Source organism: Equus quagga, chromosome 4 (assembly GCF_021613505.1).
Source record: "Equus quagga isolate Etosha38 chromosome 4, UCLA_HA_Equagga_1.0, whole genome shotgun sequence".
In the NCBI taxonomy this organism is placed as follows: Eukaryota; Metazoa; Chordata; class Mammalia; order Perissodactyla; family Equidae; genus Equus; species Equus quagga.
The window spans coordinates 32,068,943-32,086,323 of NC_060270.1; the positions used below are offsets into that span (position 1 = coordinate 32,068,943).

Below are 17,381 nucleotides of genomic sequence, written 5' to 3' on the forward strand. Positions count from 1 at the left end.
TCAAAATAAGAGGGAAATATTTATCCTTCTGTGATAAAAGTCTCCTTCTGTGATAAATACATGAAATGCTTTAAAATGGATAACTAGCCTATGGAAACACTGATTTCTCTGGGACTGAAGAGAACTTGTGCATTAAACCTGAACAAATTTTCAGTTTGTAATTCTGGAGAGTTCACAGCCAGTGAAATAATGCATCTACATATGGATTGGTGATAATGCCCCCAGCCCAATCTTTTGTGCTGGCTGTATCCAGGTGACAGTTGTTCCAGCTGTTTTGCTGCCACACACACACACACAAACACACACACACACACAGACACACACAAAGTGACAGTTTCTCAGAAAAATAAAACATTCTAGCTCCATCAGGAATAAAATGGAACTTGGAGTGAAACCACCATCAGATTTCAAAATTCACACGCAATCACTGCCAAAATCTAGCAGGAGAAAAACTGATATTTTTAGACTGAAAAGAATTTTCTAGACCTGTACTCCACTGGGTACCAAAAACTCTCTGAGCCATGTGTAAACATCATTTACAAAGTCCGTTAACACCTAGGAGGAGGGACAGAGCCTGATGAAGTTGGGTAAGAAAGAAAAAACAGGGAGTTACAGCTAGTATCTCTGAGTCACATGGGAAGCCCCATAAATAATGCCGAAGCAGCCAGGCAGCAGACTAAGGTTAAGAGCATCCCCCTCCACTTAAACTCACTGTATCCGCGCTGAACCACCTTCCACCATCCATCCGTGATCTTATTTAGAACTGATGTCCTTTAGGAAATCTTTTATAACTGTGGGAAAATTTATCCAATCGGAATAAATGCAATTGAAAGGTCCTGCAGATGTTTCCGGAATCTTGGAGCAGCTCAATTTGAAGTAGTATTTGCAACATGAAAAATCACATGCTATGTTCTCTGTTTTTTTAACAAATTGGTTGAATGTTTCTTTTCAAAGATGTGTGCTCCATATTGTCAATTACTGACAGGCAGCATGACTGGCTTATTTAGCAAGTGAAGAGTTTTAATTATACAAATTCAGTGGCAGCATGGTATCGTGCAAATAGCATGCATTTTAAAGTCAAACGGGTATACAAGTTTTGCGACATAATAGCTATAGTAAGCTATTAAGTTCTTTTGGGGGCGCGTGGAAGATTAGCCCTGAGCTACCTGCTGCCAATCCTCCTCTTTTCCTGAGGAAGGCTGGCCCTGAGCTAACATCCATGCCCATCTTCCTCTACTTTATATGTGGGACGCCTACCACAGCATGGCTTGCCAAGCGGTGCCATGTCTGCACCCGGGATCTGAACCAGCGAACCCTGGGCCGCCGAAGCGGAATGTGCACACTTAACTGCTGCGCCATCGGGCTGGCCCCTAATTTAGGTTTTTAATTCACTTTTATGATCTGGATTTCCTCACTGGTAAAGACAGATGAAAACATCTATCTCTAGCTTATGGGGCTGTTCATAAATTTATGAATGTTGTATATATACATATTCTCTAGTTCAATTAATGTTACTTCCCTCAACTTCCTTCTTTGTATTACAAACACACACACCTCCACTACATAATTATTACCAATTTACAGAGAATTAGAATAAAAGACATTTAAAGCTATGCTTAGCTTAACATGATCCTCTTTTAGTGATTATAAAATTCAATATTGTATGACGCTTCATGGCTATTATTGCCGTCATCAATTATCGCTGCATTGTAGATGAGAGGAAGAACCTTTTTAATAACAGGATATTTGGAGTAATAATGGTGAAATAACTAAGGATTTTCTCTAATAAAGCAACCAGGAACAAAGACCCTGTCTTCACTTTCTTCCTGAAATTCCCCTTAGTATCTCACTAAGAGCATTGTATGCAGTAAGAGGGACTCCTCCAACACTTCCATTTACTAATTGCTCTATTCACAATTTCCATGATTTCAATTATTCTCCTCTTAGACCTGAATACAACCTGCGTTTCTACTGAGCCTCCAGCAGTACATTGCTACTAGGAAAGACATTTTACAGCTCAGTGCCAACTGCAAACAATAGCAGACTTTTCTGCCTTAGACCTTACATATGCAGAATGCAAAAGGGGATCCAGAGTCCTATATTCTTGCCTGCTCTCTCCTCTCCCTTTGTTATCATGGAGGCTGCACACGGCTCTGTGCCTCCACCATCTCTGCTATACACTTCCTTCAGAATACAAGTATCCCGGTGGACAAAGCATTATTCCTGGAGATGCTGATGGCTCTCATGGCTGGAGGTGCACTAGATGTAAGAAAATCTCTATACTATTTTAAGGCTTCTATTTCCTCTCATTATTTTACTATACTAAGAAGGAGGGAAAGAGCCAGAATGTCAAAAAAAATAAGAACCTAGAAAACACTGAACTCTTCTAAAAGGATACCATCCAATGTAAAGTTCAGGAAAAAAGGGGGCATATTTAAATGTGTACTAAAAAAAGTTTTTTATGATCTGCAAAAGTATACACCTGGGTTTGCATCTGCTCCAACAAGTCCCGCTGTGGGGAGACTGTCTCTGTATTTCTATCTTTTTCCTTGTATCTCTCTCTCTGTATATATCTCTATCACTTTCTCTTCTCTCTCTTACTCTCTCCCTTTCTATTCCTCTTCTCTCCTCCTCCCTGCTCCTTCTCTTCACTTTCCTTTACCTTGAGTGGACAGTAAAAAATGTTTCAGAGGCATTTAGAATCAAGCCATGGATATCATACAGTCTTGCATAAGAGAAATTCAATTTTCCCTTGGGGACCAGACAGATCAAAAGGTTCAAAGCAACTTAGAAAATATGAGGATAAAATTAGTGCTTTCTCTCTGAAAAGCAAAAATTAGTTCATTAAGCAACTTTTGGGGCAGGCTAGAGTCTCAAAGGAAGTAGAGAGGGACAGACTGAACTCAGGTTCATCAGTTTAAGCTATTAGGTATAATGTGTTTAAATAGCAAACAAGTTTGCAGTCAATGATTAAAGGTTTCTCCCCAAAGTAAAAAAGGGCAAACAGAGCTAAGGTAAATAATAGTTAATAATGGTTGAAATTCACTTGGGAACAACAATTTGTATCTCTGTGTTTGCTTTAACAATACAGTCCTATAATTTAACTATAGTTGGACTTGCATGCAAGTTTAAGTAATTACGAATCAAATAAAACCCATAATATTATGTTAATAAAGAGCTGTATTTATGTAGAAAAACCACTAGTGACTGAGGGCTGCACTCTCTTTCCATTTCTTTCCTCTCGAATATCTACACTTACGGCATAGGCCCCACAAGTTCCATTGAGGAAGCAGAGTTGGCAAATATTCTTCACTTGGTCCCAAACTTTAAAGGGACCACAATGTTCTGTTATATAAGCTAAGGGAAAAATGCAAACATCACTACCTTGGTGTACATATCACAATGCACACTCCTGCCTAACTCAAGGAGTACTTCAAAAAATATGAAAGTATCTCAGAAGATAAAAAACAACGGACTGACGGGCAAAGAACCTCAAACTATCATTCCAGATCCTACAAATACTGCAGGAAAGTGACATATATTTCTCAATAACGTACAGAAATACCAAGAGTTTCGAATCTGACAGAAGGAGAAATGAAATTTATGAAACAACAGAACTCAGCCAAGTCTAGATTATTGAGGGCGTGATTATTTTATCTTTTTTCTCTCATTTTGTATTTCCATTGTTGCTACTGCCTCTAAAACAGAGAAAGACAAAAGAAGCAAATTCTATATATCAGTTTTTATAGGTTTGGATGACAAGTACTTGAAGTTATTGACTGAGGTTCCCAGATTATTTATAAAATGTATCCATCTTTTTCTCTGTCCCTAAAAAATAAATGAGAGATAGCAGCATCCAGTGGATTTAAAAATAAAGCAATCAATATTTTGTTATCTTGAGAGTGGATATATATTTTATTTTCTAAAGAAGTTAATCAGCTAAATAGAAAAGAAATTTTAAAAACAGTGGAATAATGGGGCCAGCCCAGTGGCACAGTGGTTATGTTCTCATGTTCCGCTTTGGCAGCCCAGGGTTCGCTGGTTCAGATCCCAGGTAGAGACCTATGCAACACTTGTCAAGCCATGCTGTGGCAGGTGTCCCACATATAAAGTAAAGGATGATGGGCATGGATGTTAGCTCAGGGCCAGTCTTCCTCAGCAAAAAGAGGAGGATTGGCGGCAGATGTTAGCTCAGGGCTAATCTTCCTCAAAAAATAAGTAAATAAAAACAGTGGAATCGGAATGGGTGAGAACTGGCCCAGGATTGAGACACTGATAATCAAGTTGGTGATTTGGTTCTATAAAGCTCATCTCAAGATGGCAGAAACAAATGTTCTGGGGGGAAGAAATGCAGAAACAAAAGTGATTCAAAGGGCAGAGTAAATTCTTATAAACCAGACACTGTCACCTACAACCACGAACATCTTTGTATTTCCTGTAAAAATACTGACTGACTTCCCTTAACTACATAGCCACGTGAGGGAAGAATCAGGTCATTTTTCTAAACATAGAATTATCAGTGTGATACAGGAAGCTGTTCTAGAAAGTTTATATTAGCGAAGTCAGCATCAGGCCAATAAATTGTGGCACTCAAACCTCTTTTCAACACCCACCTCTGGGAAGTATACGTAAATTAAAATAAACGTCAGCGTGTTTCAAAACACAACTGCAGCTAAAAAAAGGAAAAAGGGTGAAAATACTTGCTCCTAAGAGGCAGTATTCAAAGAACAACAGGGTGAAATGTTGTAATTCCAATGACCTTTAGGTATAAGAATAAAATGAAACTGTGTTCTTCAGACACTCTCCAAATGTTTGGACTAAATTGCACAGAAATGAAGTGTGTTCAGGATGACCAGCCATGAGCAACAGAGACAGGACTGAATGTCACAAGTACATCCAAGTATGGAGTTTTTCAAAAAGGACATTCAAATAATATGAGCTCATGGGGGCAGCAACAAATTGAATTTCTACCAAAAGCTAAAAGAACCATTACATAGCACTGAAAATATTATATGTCCCGGCAGAAGTGAATAAGAGAGAATTAAAAAAAAAGAACAAGCCAACTATATCTACAATACATTAAACAAGAATATTCTCTTTACCTGCAGGGATTGCTGTCCTTCACAATCTGTTCCCAACCTACCTTCCAGCTTGGCTTCTAAATGTCCTCATGCCATCCCTTCAGTTGCACTGCACTATTCTGTTCTCAGATAAGAGACGTATTTTCTCCTTCAAAAGAACAGTTGTTCTTTGATTGAGAAGTCTTCCCCAATACCTCTCTACAGGACTGATAACTTTCTCTACCCTCTCATGGCATTCTATTTGGTATTTATTTCCTCTTCTTTCTCCCAGACTTTACTGCAAGATGCTTACAACAAGAACTTTTCCTTATTTACCCTGAATTCTAAAATATAAAATGGCCAAAGACATGATCTTTAGAATGAAGTGAAATCATTGTAAGATAAACACTTGTCATTAGAAATTCCTTAATTGAATAACAGGAACAGAGTACGATGTGTATATCCATGACATACAATAATGTCTATAATGCTCTTTAATAAAAAAGTAAGAAGGTAGAATTGGTTGGGGTTTTTCTCTGGTTGGTTGGTTGGTTGGTTGGTTAGTTGGTTTGGTTTCTAAGTAAGGACACAGTGATACCAAGTGATTAAACGATTTCTTTAATATCATTAAACAACTCACAAAGTAGAATAGTCAGAACTTAATGTCCCTTGATTCCTGGTAAACTACAGTGTTTTTACTTATTTATTTATTTTGCATAGTATAATTCATTCTCAGTAAGCCAAAAGACTATTTCCATCCTCTGCAAATTTCCTTAAAATAATGGAAAAGAAATTAAGAGATCTTACCTCCATTAGCAGAACCAAATCCTAAAAGAAGGTACTGTGGTATAAAGGGAAGAGCTCTGCTCTTGGAGTCAAGGCAGCCTTCAAAATTCAGCTCTATCAGGCATGCCACCACGAGCACTGTTAATTGAGGCCACCTCCCTGGCTCTTCATTTCCTAAACTATAAAATGGATGGAAGAATCTCCTGCACCCTCCCCCGCCAATGTTTTCTGTGAAGTTAATGACAATGTGTGTAAAATTTAGCTGCGCATCTGGCACAGAGTCAACAATTTGTTGACTTTGAAATACAAAGCAATATTCAAAGATGTGTGTGTGTGTGTGTGTGTGTGTGCCCCTTTTTGGGAATGCATTGCTATCATTTTGTGTGGTCTGTGTAGTAAATAATTTTGATATGGTAATATTTTTAAAATCTGTCATATTAAATGTGGTGCCATTTTTACTACCTCCCTAACTTGAAATCATAAGTTCCAAATATTTATTTCTACTCTAAAGGTAGTTTTAACAGTTCAACTTTCTAACACGCTGCCAGTGCAACACATCAAGAGAAAAATGTGTGATGAGATGAAGTTTGCTTTTGGAATTCTTGCAAAGGAGAACTTCCTCGGGTTTAGTATTGGACGTGTTTAATACTATAACAAACAAAAAATGGGAATATTGAGTTTTACGCTTACATTACAGTGATTTTCCTCCTCAAGAAAACATCTTGGAGGAGAGGGGAGTAAAGATATTCCCTATCTAGAAAGCAAAGAAATCGATTACTGAGTGTTTCTTTAGCATTTAGCTAAACCTGTGACCCCTTGGATCTTAATCTTCTTTCTAAATTGTTCATATGCTAGTAGAGTCCAAGAGGCGTATATCTGGTAAAAATAACATGGATCATGGGAACTGAAGAACTAGTTGAAGTCACAGTTATGCTAAGTATCAGCTTTGTGACTTTGGGTGATTCACTTAATCACTTTGATCTTAATTTTCTAATCCAAAAAGGAGAGTTACAGCCTGATTACTCCATGGTTTGTGTGTGAGAATCAAAGGACATCGAATATGCAAAATGCAAAGTGCTTTCTCAGCAGAGAGCTTTATTATTACCACTTTAACTTCCACATTATAATTACATTATCACTATTATAACTATCCAAGCTTTAACTCCTTAAAAGAAAGTAAATACCGTTTTTTGATTATTTGCTTTTATCACCACCTGAGATGAAACTGTGGCTCCCATCTTCCTGAGTGAAGAAGGAAATCACAGTACTGCTACCAGAAGGACTATGTTCTGAAGTCAGAATTGTGTGCCTTTAAGTCCAGTTTATACCACATGGAACTAAAGGTCTTATGTTGTTATGGTTCCTTTTTTAAATTTGAGACTTTCCTTAAGAGAAAGGTCCACATGGAAGGTCCCAGAACAAGACAAAAATCATACTAATATCATAGGCATGTACAGTGCTTTAGGGTTTTCAGGTGATTTTTCCTTTGTCTTCACATTGATCTTGATTCTAGTAAGATGAGTACCTGATGCACAGCAGGAGCCTCATGAACCACCAACAAGTCTGCCGCCATCTACAGTGCTGTAAGAGGCAATACCTTTCTGCAGGAGAGGATGTGCAATGATCCCTTTTTTCCCCTAGTAGTCCAGAGCCAGTAGCCCCTTTTATTTTTGTCAACAATGCTTCCTTTTTGTTCCTCTCCCTCCAACTAGGAAGCACATCACTGACACAGACACAATATACCTTTTCATAGAGAAGGCAAATGAATATGTGCCAGATGGGCTGAGGGGATTACAACATGTTTCCTGCTCCCATGGTGACTCAATGGGGCTGGTATGAGAACTCATCTTATTCAAGAAGTCAGCTTCCCCGGCAGAATTATGAGTCACAGTTCCTGGGTAGAAAGCTCACTTTCCAACAGCATTTGGGGTGGGTTGAGGGGGTTCCTTGGATGGATTACAGAAAAGGTCATTCAGAAAAGCAACACGGCTAGGACTGCTGGGGAGGCACCAGCATCCACTGGCTTCTGAGACTTCACTGATCTCTCTGCAAAAGTAACACAGTCACCTCTCCCTTTTCCTTCAAGGTGAGGACCACACTGATGGATTGCTGGTATGAATCTCAACAAGTTCTATTACAAAACTGTCCATTTTGGCAAAAAGGGATGCAAAGGGACATTTTTTCATCCATTTAATATATAGCTATGGAGTGCCTACTACATGTCTATGCGTCAATCATTCTTTCAAGTGTTTATTAACAAACAAAAAGGACAAGTCCCTATCCTCAGGTAACTTAAAAGCAGAGAAATAGAGAGAGGAGGAGGAAGGGAAAGAGAGAGAGAAAGAAAGAATGGAGAAAGCACAAGGAGTCGGGGGAGGAAAAAGAGGAAGGAGGAGGAGGAAGGAAGGAGAAAAAAGGAAGAGGAGAGAAGAGAAAGAGTTACTATGTCGAGAAATGATGAGTGTTATCAACAAACTAAAGCAGTACAAAGGAATAGAGAGGGACTGGCAGGGCTATTTTAGTTAAGATGGTTAGGGAAGCCCTCTATAAGCAGATAATATTCAAGCATAGAACTAAACCCAATAAGAACTAATTATAATCAGGGGTTATATTCAACATGTTTAAAAATCAGGACATCATGGCACTGACCAGTCAAATGGGACACTCAGTCAGCCAAGACAGATGTTGGCCTAAACAAGCAGTAGAGCTGTTTACTAGTGTATCTCAGCTGAATGTCAGCCCTGGTTATGATACAAGCTTTCCTCTCTGAAGCCCCCAAGGGCCAACAAGGTGGAAAGTTATCTGTACTTCTCTCAGCTTTGAGCGGTACTCTCTCCCAGTTCTACCCCTCCTTTTGTGCTATTTTTGGCTTCCAAGAAAATGCTTTAAGTGGCATAGAAAAACTAAAACACACCCAGAAAAGATATCAGGATGGTAAGGGCTCAAATCCACGCCATGTGAAGAATACCTGAAGACATCTATTGAAGAACACTCATCAAGGTTATATGATCACTATTCTAACATTTCTGAAGGCCTCTCACACAGAAGAGGAATTAAAGCAATGAGATTCAAAGTACTGCCAAGGTCTTCAGGAAAATTATACATGAGAAGCTTTTTTAAACGAAGATATCTAGGTTTCCTGAATTAAAATTAAGAGAACCATCGGAGTAGGTGTATTCTATTTAAATCAAGAATCTGAACCAAAGAAATGTATGGTATGACAGAGACAAATTTCAGGAATATGTACTAAAAGTTTCTAAGAATCTGATCAGTCCAAAGACATAATGGATTGCACTCGATGATCGCTTGTTAGAGTTACCATCAAATGATTCTGAACAGTAATTCTGGAGATGAGAGGAGACCTGAAAAGACGAACTTTCAAATCCCTTGTAATTCTGATTTCATATGATCAGGTTCATGATGACTGAGTTCGGTTATTCAAACTCAGTAAAGGTTTTGGCTGGCTCCTCTTATGAAGTAAAATCCAAAGAAAGAGTGAACTTAATGACAGGTACTTTCTTTCCTAGGTAGAGGGAGTAAGACAGAAACCTATCATGATTTATTTGTTCTTACAAGGTCTTAATGGAGTGTTATCACTGGCTGTCTACCGCCGGCTCAAATTTGGAAAACAGAGTCAGTCTACCATCACTGTCATTTCTTTTCCCATAGGACCTGAGGTAAGGGAAAGAAGGAGGGCTCTAGTTGGCCTGGATGTGAAAGTGAGGGAAAATTCCTATATTTATACACACCAGAGCACTGCCTCAAGTGTACTGTGTCCCACAAAGACCAGAGATATCAGTGGCTCATCCCATCACCAAAATTCTATGATTCTCTCATATGTGTGATTCTGTGCTACCACAGAAGACAGTGGAAATAGACAACATTATGTTTTCTTAACTAATTTTCAGAAAGAGTTGACACATTACCCTACTCATGACTTGCATTTTAATAGACTGTCAAAAGCCATTCACTTACCTGAGGCATGACTTTGCAGGATCCCATAAAAGTAGAGACTCATTACACACCACAGAAGTCCCATCCTGTCAACATAAGTACAAAGGTAAGGGAGGTTACTTATTACTCTCAATTCCTTAAATAATAATTAGTGCATATGCATGCTGACCATAGACTAGGAACTGTTCTAAGAGTTTTACAATATTAACAAATCTAATTGCCAGGACCAACCAATGCGATAGGCTTTTTTTTTTTAACACCCACATTACAGATAAGAAAACTGAGACAAGTTTAAATAACATAACCAAGATCTTTTGGCTAGAAACTAGTAATGATCAAACTCCAGCAATCTGACTCCAGAAATGTCTTTTAATCATTGAATATAACTGTCTGCTTTAAAAATCCTCTGGACTTTTTTTACCAGGAGTCACATTTCTCACAAATAAATTTGATCTTGTTACCCTTCTTTGAATTCCCTTAGTCTATGCACAATTGGAAATATTTTATGATCCAGGCACTTTTTCTTCTTAGTGATGCACAGAAAGTCTAGAAATCCTCGATTCAGACTTGGTCTGCAGTCTGCCACACTCTGAATTTATAGTAAGAGGAAATACATAAACCTCATGCCCTGCTGTGCCTGCTCTCCTCTTCTCACTGGAAGAGACAAATGATGAGGCTGGAGTCCAATTTCTATGATCTTTAGCCTTTCTGTTGACAACCAGCTGAGACAGCCAACTAGCAAGAACCATGCCCTTACATTTAGTTGTGTGATCTTTAATAAAGAAGGCCTGGAGATTTATCAACTCTGTGAAATATTTCTTTCCCTACTACCCTAGACATATCTGGCCCCTGATAAAACCTCTGTAGGGTTACAAATACTGAAACATGGATATTTCTGAGAAATTCCATATTCAAGACTTCTGCTTTCTGTTTTGAACACAACAGACATAAAAGGGTGCTTATGGACATCTTGGTCACTTGTCCAGATCATATTTCTAGTAAGTGAAAGAGATGAGATTTATACCCACATCTGGCTAACTACAGGTATATTATCCCAAACATTAGCCCATGCCACAAGTTCTACAACCACAGGGAACGACCATTTCAAAAAGATGAAAGAGGCATTTGAAAAATAGGGTGAGAATATCATAGCATTTAAAAGGGGACACTTTTAAGAGTGCTACACTGAAACAAAAGGTATAAACTGGTACTGTCTGAGCAATCCAGACTGTGATCACTTTACAGGACAATGCGAGTTTCCGATGCCTGTCACCTCTCTTGACCACACACTAACAAAAATCTCTACTTCATATTGTGTTTCCTTCTTTAGCATGATTGTACACAAATTACTGGTGAGTCTACTATATCTTAAACAATCATTTTACCTCAGATTAAATTTCTTTTTCTTACGATCATCACTCCCTTCCGATTCCTATGCCATTACCTTAGGGAACTCTTCTCTCCTCCAATCATTCATTTATTCGATAAAACACGTAGCGAACACTTTCTGTTTACAAGTCACTATGATATAATTGCAGGGGCCTCTGGAGAGCAAGAGGTAGGGCTTCCTCTAAAGGCAATTCTCCCGAGCAGAGGAGATAAACCACATGCGAACCACTTCAACATCATCAACCATGAACAATCACACGCAGGGGTACTGTAGGATATGCAAACATTTATCAGACAGAAGCACTAGGCAGAGTCTAGCAGACTTAAAATGTGTACAAAAAACCCCTACAATACAAAGTAAACAGTGATAAAAAGAGTCAGAGAGGAACAGATGTTAGTGAAGATTAGCAAAAGAAAGAGATTACTCCAGCCAAGGCAATCAAAGAAGACTAAACATAAAAGGTAGAGTTTAACTGAGCAAGAACTGGTCTGGAAATTTAGAATTGAGGGGGAAAGAAAGTGTAGGGCAAAGAGACTCAGTGGAGAATAATACTCAAAGATAGGGAAAGCATGAAACATACATAGGAATAGTTTATAAATAATTCAGTTTGGTCCAGCGCAGGGTATTAGGAAAAGAACTATAGGAGATTTTGTTGGAAAGTATGAAGTATTAGGATCAGAATACGGCAAGGCTTTGAATAGCAGGCTAAGGAATTGGGGTTTAATTTAAATAGCAAATAGGGAACCACTGAAGGATTCCGATTAGAGGACTGATATGATCATCAGGTTGTGCCTTATGGAGATCATTGCTCCAGGCATGTATTGGATGGATTGCCACTAAATTCTGTCTTGAAATCATTTTGGCTCCGGAGTCTGTCATCACAATAATTGTTATCCTCCTAGCTTTGTGTCATCCCTAAATTTGATCAGCATGCCACCTAGGTCCACATCCAAGTCATTAATAAAAGTAATTAATAATTCTGCATGAATCCTTGTCAACGGAGAGCAACTAGATATTTTACTGCAGATTCAGGGCACAGTAATTTCAGCCCCAAATATTCAGCTAAGCTAAAGCACTCTAGCCTCCCAAATTGCTTTTGGCTGTTAAAAAAAAAAAAAAGCAAAAACCTCACACCTCTAGATTTTCCCAATTTGCCTGTTTATAAGCCGCTGCTGCTGAATCTCTAAAGTAACACTTAGAAGATGTTCTAATTAGTGTGATTGAGGGCCTTAATTGATATTCCCATGAGTAACTGGATTATGTAGGAGGCAGCAAAGAGTCAGGTCATCCAGGTAAGGCTAACATAAAGATAACCTGTGTGCAAACACGAATCCAGGGCCAGTCCTGCCTGTGATGAATTAGAATAAAGCAGACTAAAAAGAAAATGAATATGCAGGCTGATTTTGACAGACTAAAGGTACCAAGGTTAGTGAGAGGTGATTGGCTGGTCTAAAACCTCTTGGAGAAAAGTGGTTCATTTAACATTGTCTTGCATCCTGCCTCAGAATTTTATTATTGTGACTAGTAATACACTTCTGGTTCTTGTTTTTTTGGAGGGGAAGGGGCTGGGTATTTTCAGAGAAGGAGAAGCTCAAAGGAACCTGCCTAATAATGCACGGTTTCTCACGGTCTGAATTACAACCTAGCTTTAAATTATTGTGATGGGGTTTAGGAGACTCTACCCTTGCTTCAGATGATTGGAACCCACACATAATAAATTTCCAGTCAGCTTTTCCCACATTATCCATTTTACTTGCTATATGATCATTTTCATACTTCCCCTTTTAGGTATTGGTAGTTCTTTCATATTTCATAGCTGTTTCCCAGTATAACAACTTAGATGCTTTTATCTTCTAGCAAAATGTTTCAAATACGGACTTAGTTCTAAGTAATCAACAAAAATGGTAATGATGATTGTTAGTATGTGCTTAACATCTACCCCTGCATATAAACCCTTCCCTTGTCTGCATTCTGTAGGCTTAATAAGCTTCAGTATCTCTTTAGCTCTGAGCCAGCCCTGACTACTGGATTCTCTCACTGGGCCAGCAGGTGACAGGCTGAAACTAGATTTGCTGCCCCAAAGCTGGTGTTATCTCTGAATTACCATTGGTTCAGCCTTCCTTCTGAACAGCAGCATTTTACCAGGCCACAGGACTAGATTTCTCCCTCATTCCCCTGATTCCACATACAGCTCCACACTCAGATAACCGCCACTCTTGGAAGCCCACCAGCCTGGGCTAGTGGGCCTTGGACCTTCAACTTGGTGTTCATCAGCACTCTTTACCAGGAGCCTGCATTTTGTCCTCTGTAAGGTTTTGCTCCAAGCTGGAAAATCCTCTGGTAACCATGAAGCTGCTATCAACTGCTTTATTCCTGGTTGATGAGACAATCTTTGCTATGACCTGCCCAGTGAAGACTTGGCCATTAACACCAAGGCACAAACACTAGACGATCATCCCTATGCCAGGTCAGCCTTGCAGCCAAATCACTTCCTTGAGTCCTAACCCCATCCAGATCCTTCCTTTTCCCTTCTCTAACTTACTGATAAAGTTTGAGCAGGTCTTGCATCTATGCCCACCTAAGATATGACAGACAAACCTTTGAAAGACATAGGACAAGTTATTATTAATTATCCCATTTTACAGAAAAGGAGATAGCATTTATTATGAAATCAGAGTTATTTTCCCCATCAATCTTTTATGTAATTTACAGTCTTTTGAACCATAAGAGGATGGTTGTGCAGAATATTTCAGAAACTAATATTTATTAGTAAACAAAAATTTCAGTAAAGTGACATGGAAGGCTCTGATTCTGGGTAAAATGAAGTAAGCATACTCTACCCTGTCTTTCTCAATGAATGCAGCTATAAACCTAGGCAGAACGCATGCAGCAACTATTTGAAGACTCTAAAAAGTAAATAATAGAACACTATTTCCAAGTATACATAGGATATTCACCAGGATAGGCCGTATCCTGCACCACAAATCAAACCTTAACAAATTTAACATAATTGAAAGCATATCCTCTAATCATAGAATTCAATCAGAAATCAATGGAAGACAAATAGTAGGAAAATTTCCAACACATAGAAATTAAGGAATGTAATTCCAAATAATCCATGGGTTAAAGAGGAAATCTCAAGGGAAATTAGAAAATATTTTGAGGTGAACAAAAATGAAAATATAAAATACCAAAATGTGTTAAAGCAGTTAAAGCAGTGCTTAGAGGACAACTGGTAGCATTAAAGGCTTACATTAGAAGAGAAGAAAGATCTCAACTCAACAACCTAATCTTTCATTTTAAGAATCTAGAAAAAGAAGAGAAAAATAAACCAAGCAGTAAAATCAAGGAAATAATGAAGAGTCATGATCAAAGAATTCAGAAAAATAAAAAGTACAGAAAAAAATAATGAAATCAAATTTGATTCTTTGAAAAGAACAACAAAATTGCTAAACCTCTAGCCAGGTGAACCAAGAAGAGAAAAAAAGACACAAATCACTAATATCAGAAATAAAAGAGGGTACATCACTACTGATCATGCAGGGATTAAAATGGTAATAAGGCAATACTAAAAACTCTAAGCACATAAATTCCACAATTTAGATGAAATGTACTGATATCTTGAAAACCAAACTACCAAAGCTCACCCAAAATGAAAGAGACAATCTGAATAGTCCTATAATTACTAAAAGATATTGAATTTGCAGTTAGAAACCTTCCAAAAAAAGAAATTTCCAAGCTTTGGTTTCACTGGTGAATCCTATCAAACATTTAAGAATAAACAATATCAATTCTACATAATCCTTTCCAGAAAATAGAAGAGAACAAAAGAGTTACCAATTCATTTTATGACACAACATTGATTCCCAAACCTGCCACAGACAGCACAAGAAAACAAATCTATAGATATCCCACAACCAAGCAGAGTTTATCCCAGACTTATCCCAGACTGGGTTCAGTATTTGAAAAGTCTAATGAAGAAAAACCACATAGTCATATCAAATGATGCAGGAAGAGCATCTGACAGAATTCATCATCCATTCATGATAAAAATTCTCAGCAAACTAAGAATAGAAGGGAACTTCCTAAAACCGATAAAAAGCATCTACAAAAAAACTACAGCTAACATTACATCTTATGTTGAAAGACTGAACGCTTTTTCACTAAATCAGAAGCAAGGCAACGATATTCATTCTTAGTACTATTCAACATCACAACGGAAGTCCTAACTTGTGCCGTAAGGCTATTCACAGATGACATAATTTCCAACATAGAAAGTCCAATGGAATCTATTAAAAGAAAACAGAGCTAAATAAGTAAGGTCAACAGACAAAAATTAAACATAATACTATATACTAGTAATGAACAATGGGAAACAAAAATTTCAAAAATGATTGGTTATAATAACTAAAAAAAATGAGATGTCTAATTAAACATGTATAAGATCTGTATGCTGAAATTTACAAAATATTAATAAAAGAAACCAAAGAAGACCTAAGTAAATGGAAATATGCAGTTGGAAGAATGGTCCTAGGCCCTAAATCTCTGGAACCTGTTATGTTACCCTACTTAGCAAAAGGAATTTTACAAATATGATTAAGATTATAGACTTTAAAATAGGGAGATTATACTGGATTATCCAGATGGGCTCAATCTAATAATATGAGTCCTTAAAAACAGAGGACTTTCTCTGGTTAAAGTCAAAGAAATGCAGCAGAAGGATAAGCCAAAGAAATTGGAAGGCAGAAAAAAACTCGATAGGCCTTTGATGTTTAAAGATAAATGTAGCAACATGTCAAGAAATGCAGGCTGCCTTAAAGAGCTGAGAGAGACTCCCAGCTGACAGCCAGTAAGGAAATGAGAACCTCAGGCCCACAACCACAGGAAGAGAAATTCTGCCAACAACCCTGGAAGTGTGTTCTTCCCCAAAGCCTCTAGAAACGAATGCAGGCTTGCTGACTCTTCGATTTTAGCCTTCTAAGACTCCAAACAGAGAACCAGCTAAGCCACACTGAACCTGGAATTCTGACTCACAGAAACTGTGACATAACAAACAAATGTTGTTTTAAGACTAAGTTTCTAGTAATTTATTACAGTGGTAATAGAAAACAATACAAAAGACATATCCTATTCGTGGATCAAAAGATTCCACGTAGAAAAGATGTCAACCTCCCCCAAATTAATTAACAAATGTAATGAAATTCCAATCACAAATCCAAGGTTTGTTTATAGATATAGACCAGCTGATTCTAAAATTTACATGGCAAGAGAAACGCCTTAAATACTGAAAACCATTTTTTTTTTTTAAAGATTGGCACTTGGGCTAACAACTGTTGCCAATCTTCCTTTTTTTTTTTTTAAGAATTGGCACCTGGGCTAACAACTGTTGCCAATCTTTTTTTTTTTTTTTCTGCTTTATCTCCCTAAACCCCCTCCTTGTACACAGTTGTATATCTTAGTTGCAGGTCCTTCTAGTTGTGGGATGTGGAATGCCACCTCAACGTGGCCTGACAAGTGATGCCATGTCCGCGCCCAGGATCCAAACCCTGGGCCGCCGCAGTGGAGCACCCGAACTTAATCACTTGGCCACGGAGCCAGCCCCTGAAAACCATTTTCAAAAAGAAGAATAAGGTTATAGGAATCACGCTACAAACAATCCAATTTTTAAATGTCAAAAGTCTTAAAGAGACACTTTGCCAAAAAGGATATTGAGAAGGCAAAACGATGTTCAACATAATTAGCCATAAGTGAAATAAAAATTAAAACCACAAAATTAGATACTACTATACATCTTTCAGAATAACTAAAGTAAGAAACACTGACAACAGCAAGTGCTGAAGAGAATACAGGGCAAATGGAACTCTCCTGCTGGGACTACAAATTGGTACAGCCTCTGGAAAACAATTTGCCAGTTTCTTATAAGTTAAACTTACCATAGGATCTAGCAATCCCCCTCCTAGGTATTTACCCAAGAGAAATGGAAACTTACATTCACACAAAAACCTGTACATGAATGTTTACAGCAGCTCTATTATTAATTGCCAAAAACTAGAAACAACTCAAATATCCTTGAACAGGCAAATGGATAAACAAACGCTGGTACATCCAAAAAAGAGACTATTTTTCAGCAATACAAAACAAGGAGCTATTGACAACAATTTGGATGAATCTCAAAGGTATCATGCTAAGTG

The 17,381-nt window shown here is 38.0% G+C and overlaps 1 protein-coding gene across 1 annotated transcript in view; it reads right to left on the bottom strand.

The window, feature by feature from the left end:
* Positions 1–17,381, bottom strand: part of IL1RAP (interleukin 1 receptor accessory protein) — a 121,071-nt gene that overhangs the window by 70,024 nt on the left and 33,666 nt on the right. The window contains exon 2 of the mRNA XM_046659442.1: positions 9,822–9,886. Within this exon, the coding sequence (XP_046515398.1) occupies positions 9,822–9,885 (64 nt within the window). The 5' untranslated portion in view covers position 9,886. The remainder of the gene's footprint in view (positions 1–9,821; positions 9,887–17,381) is intronic.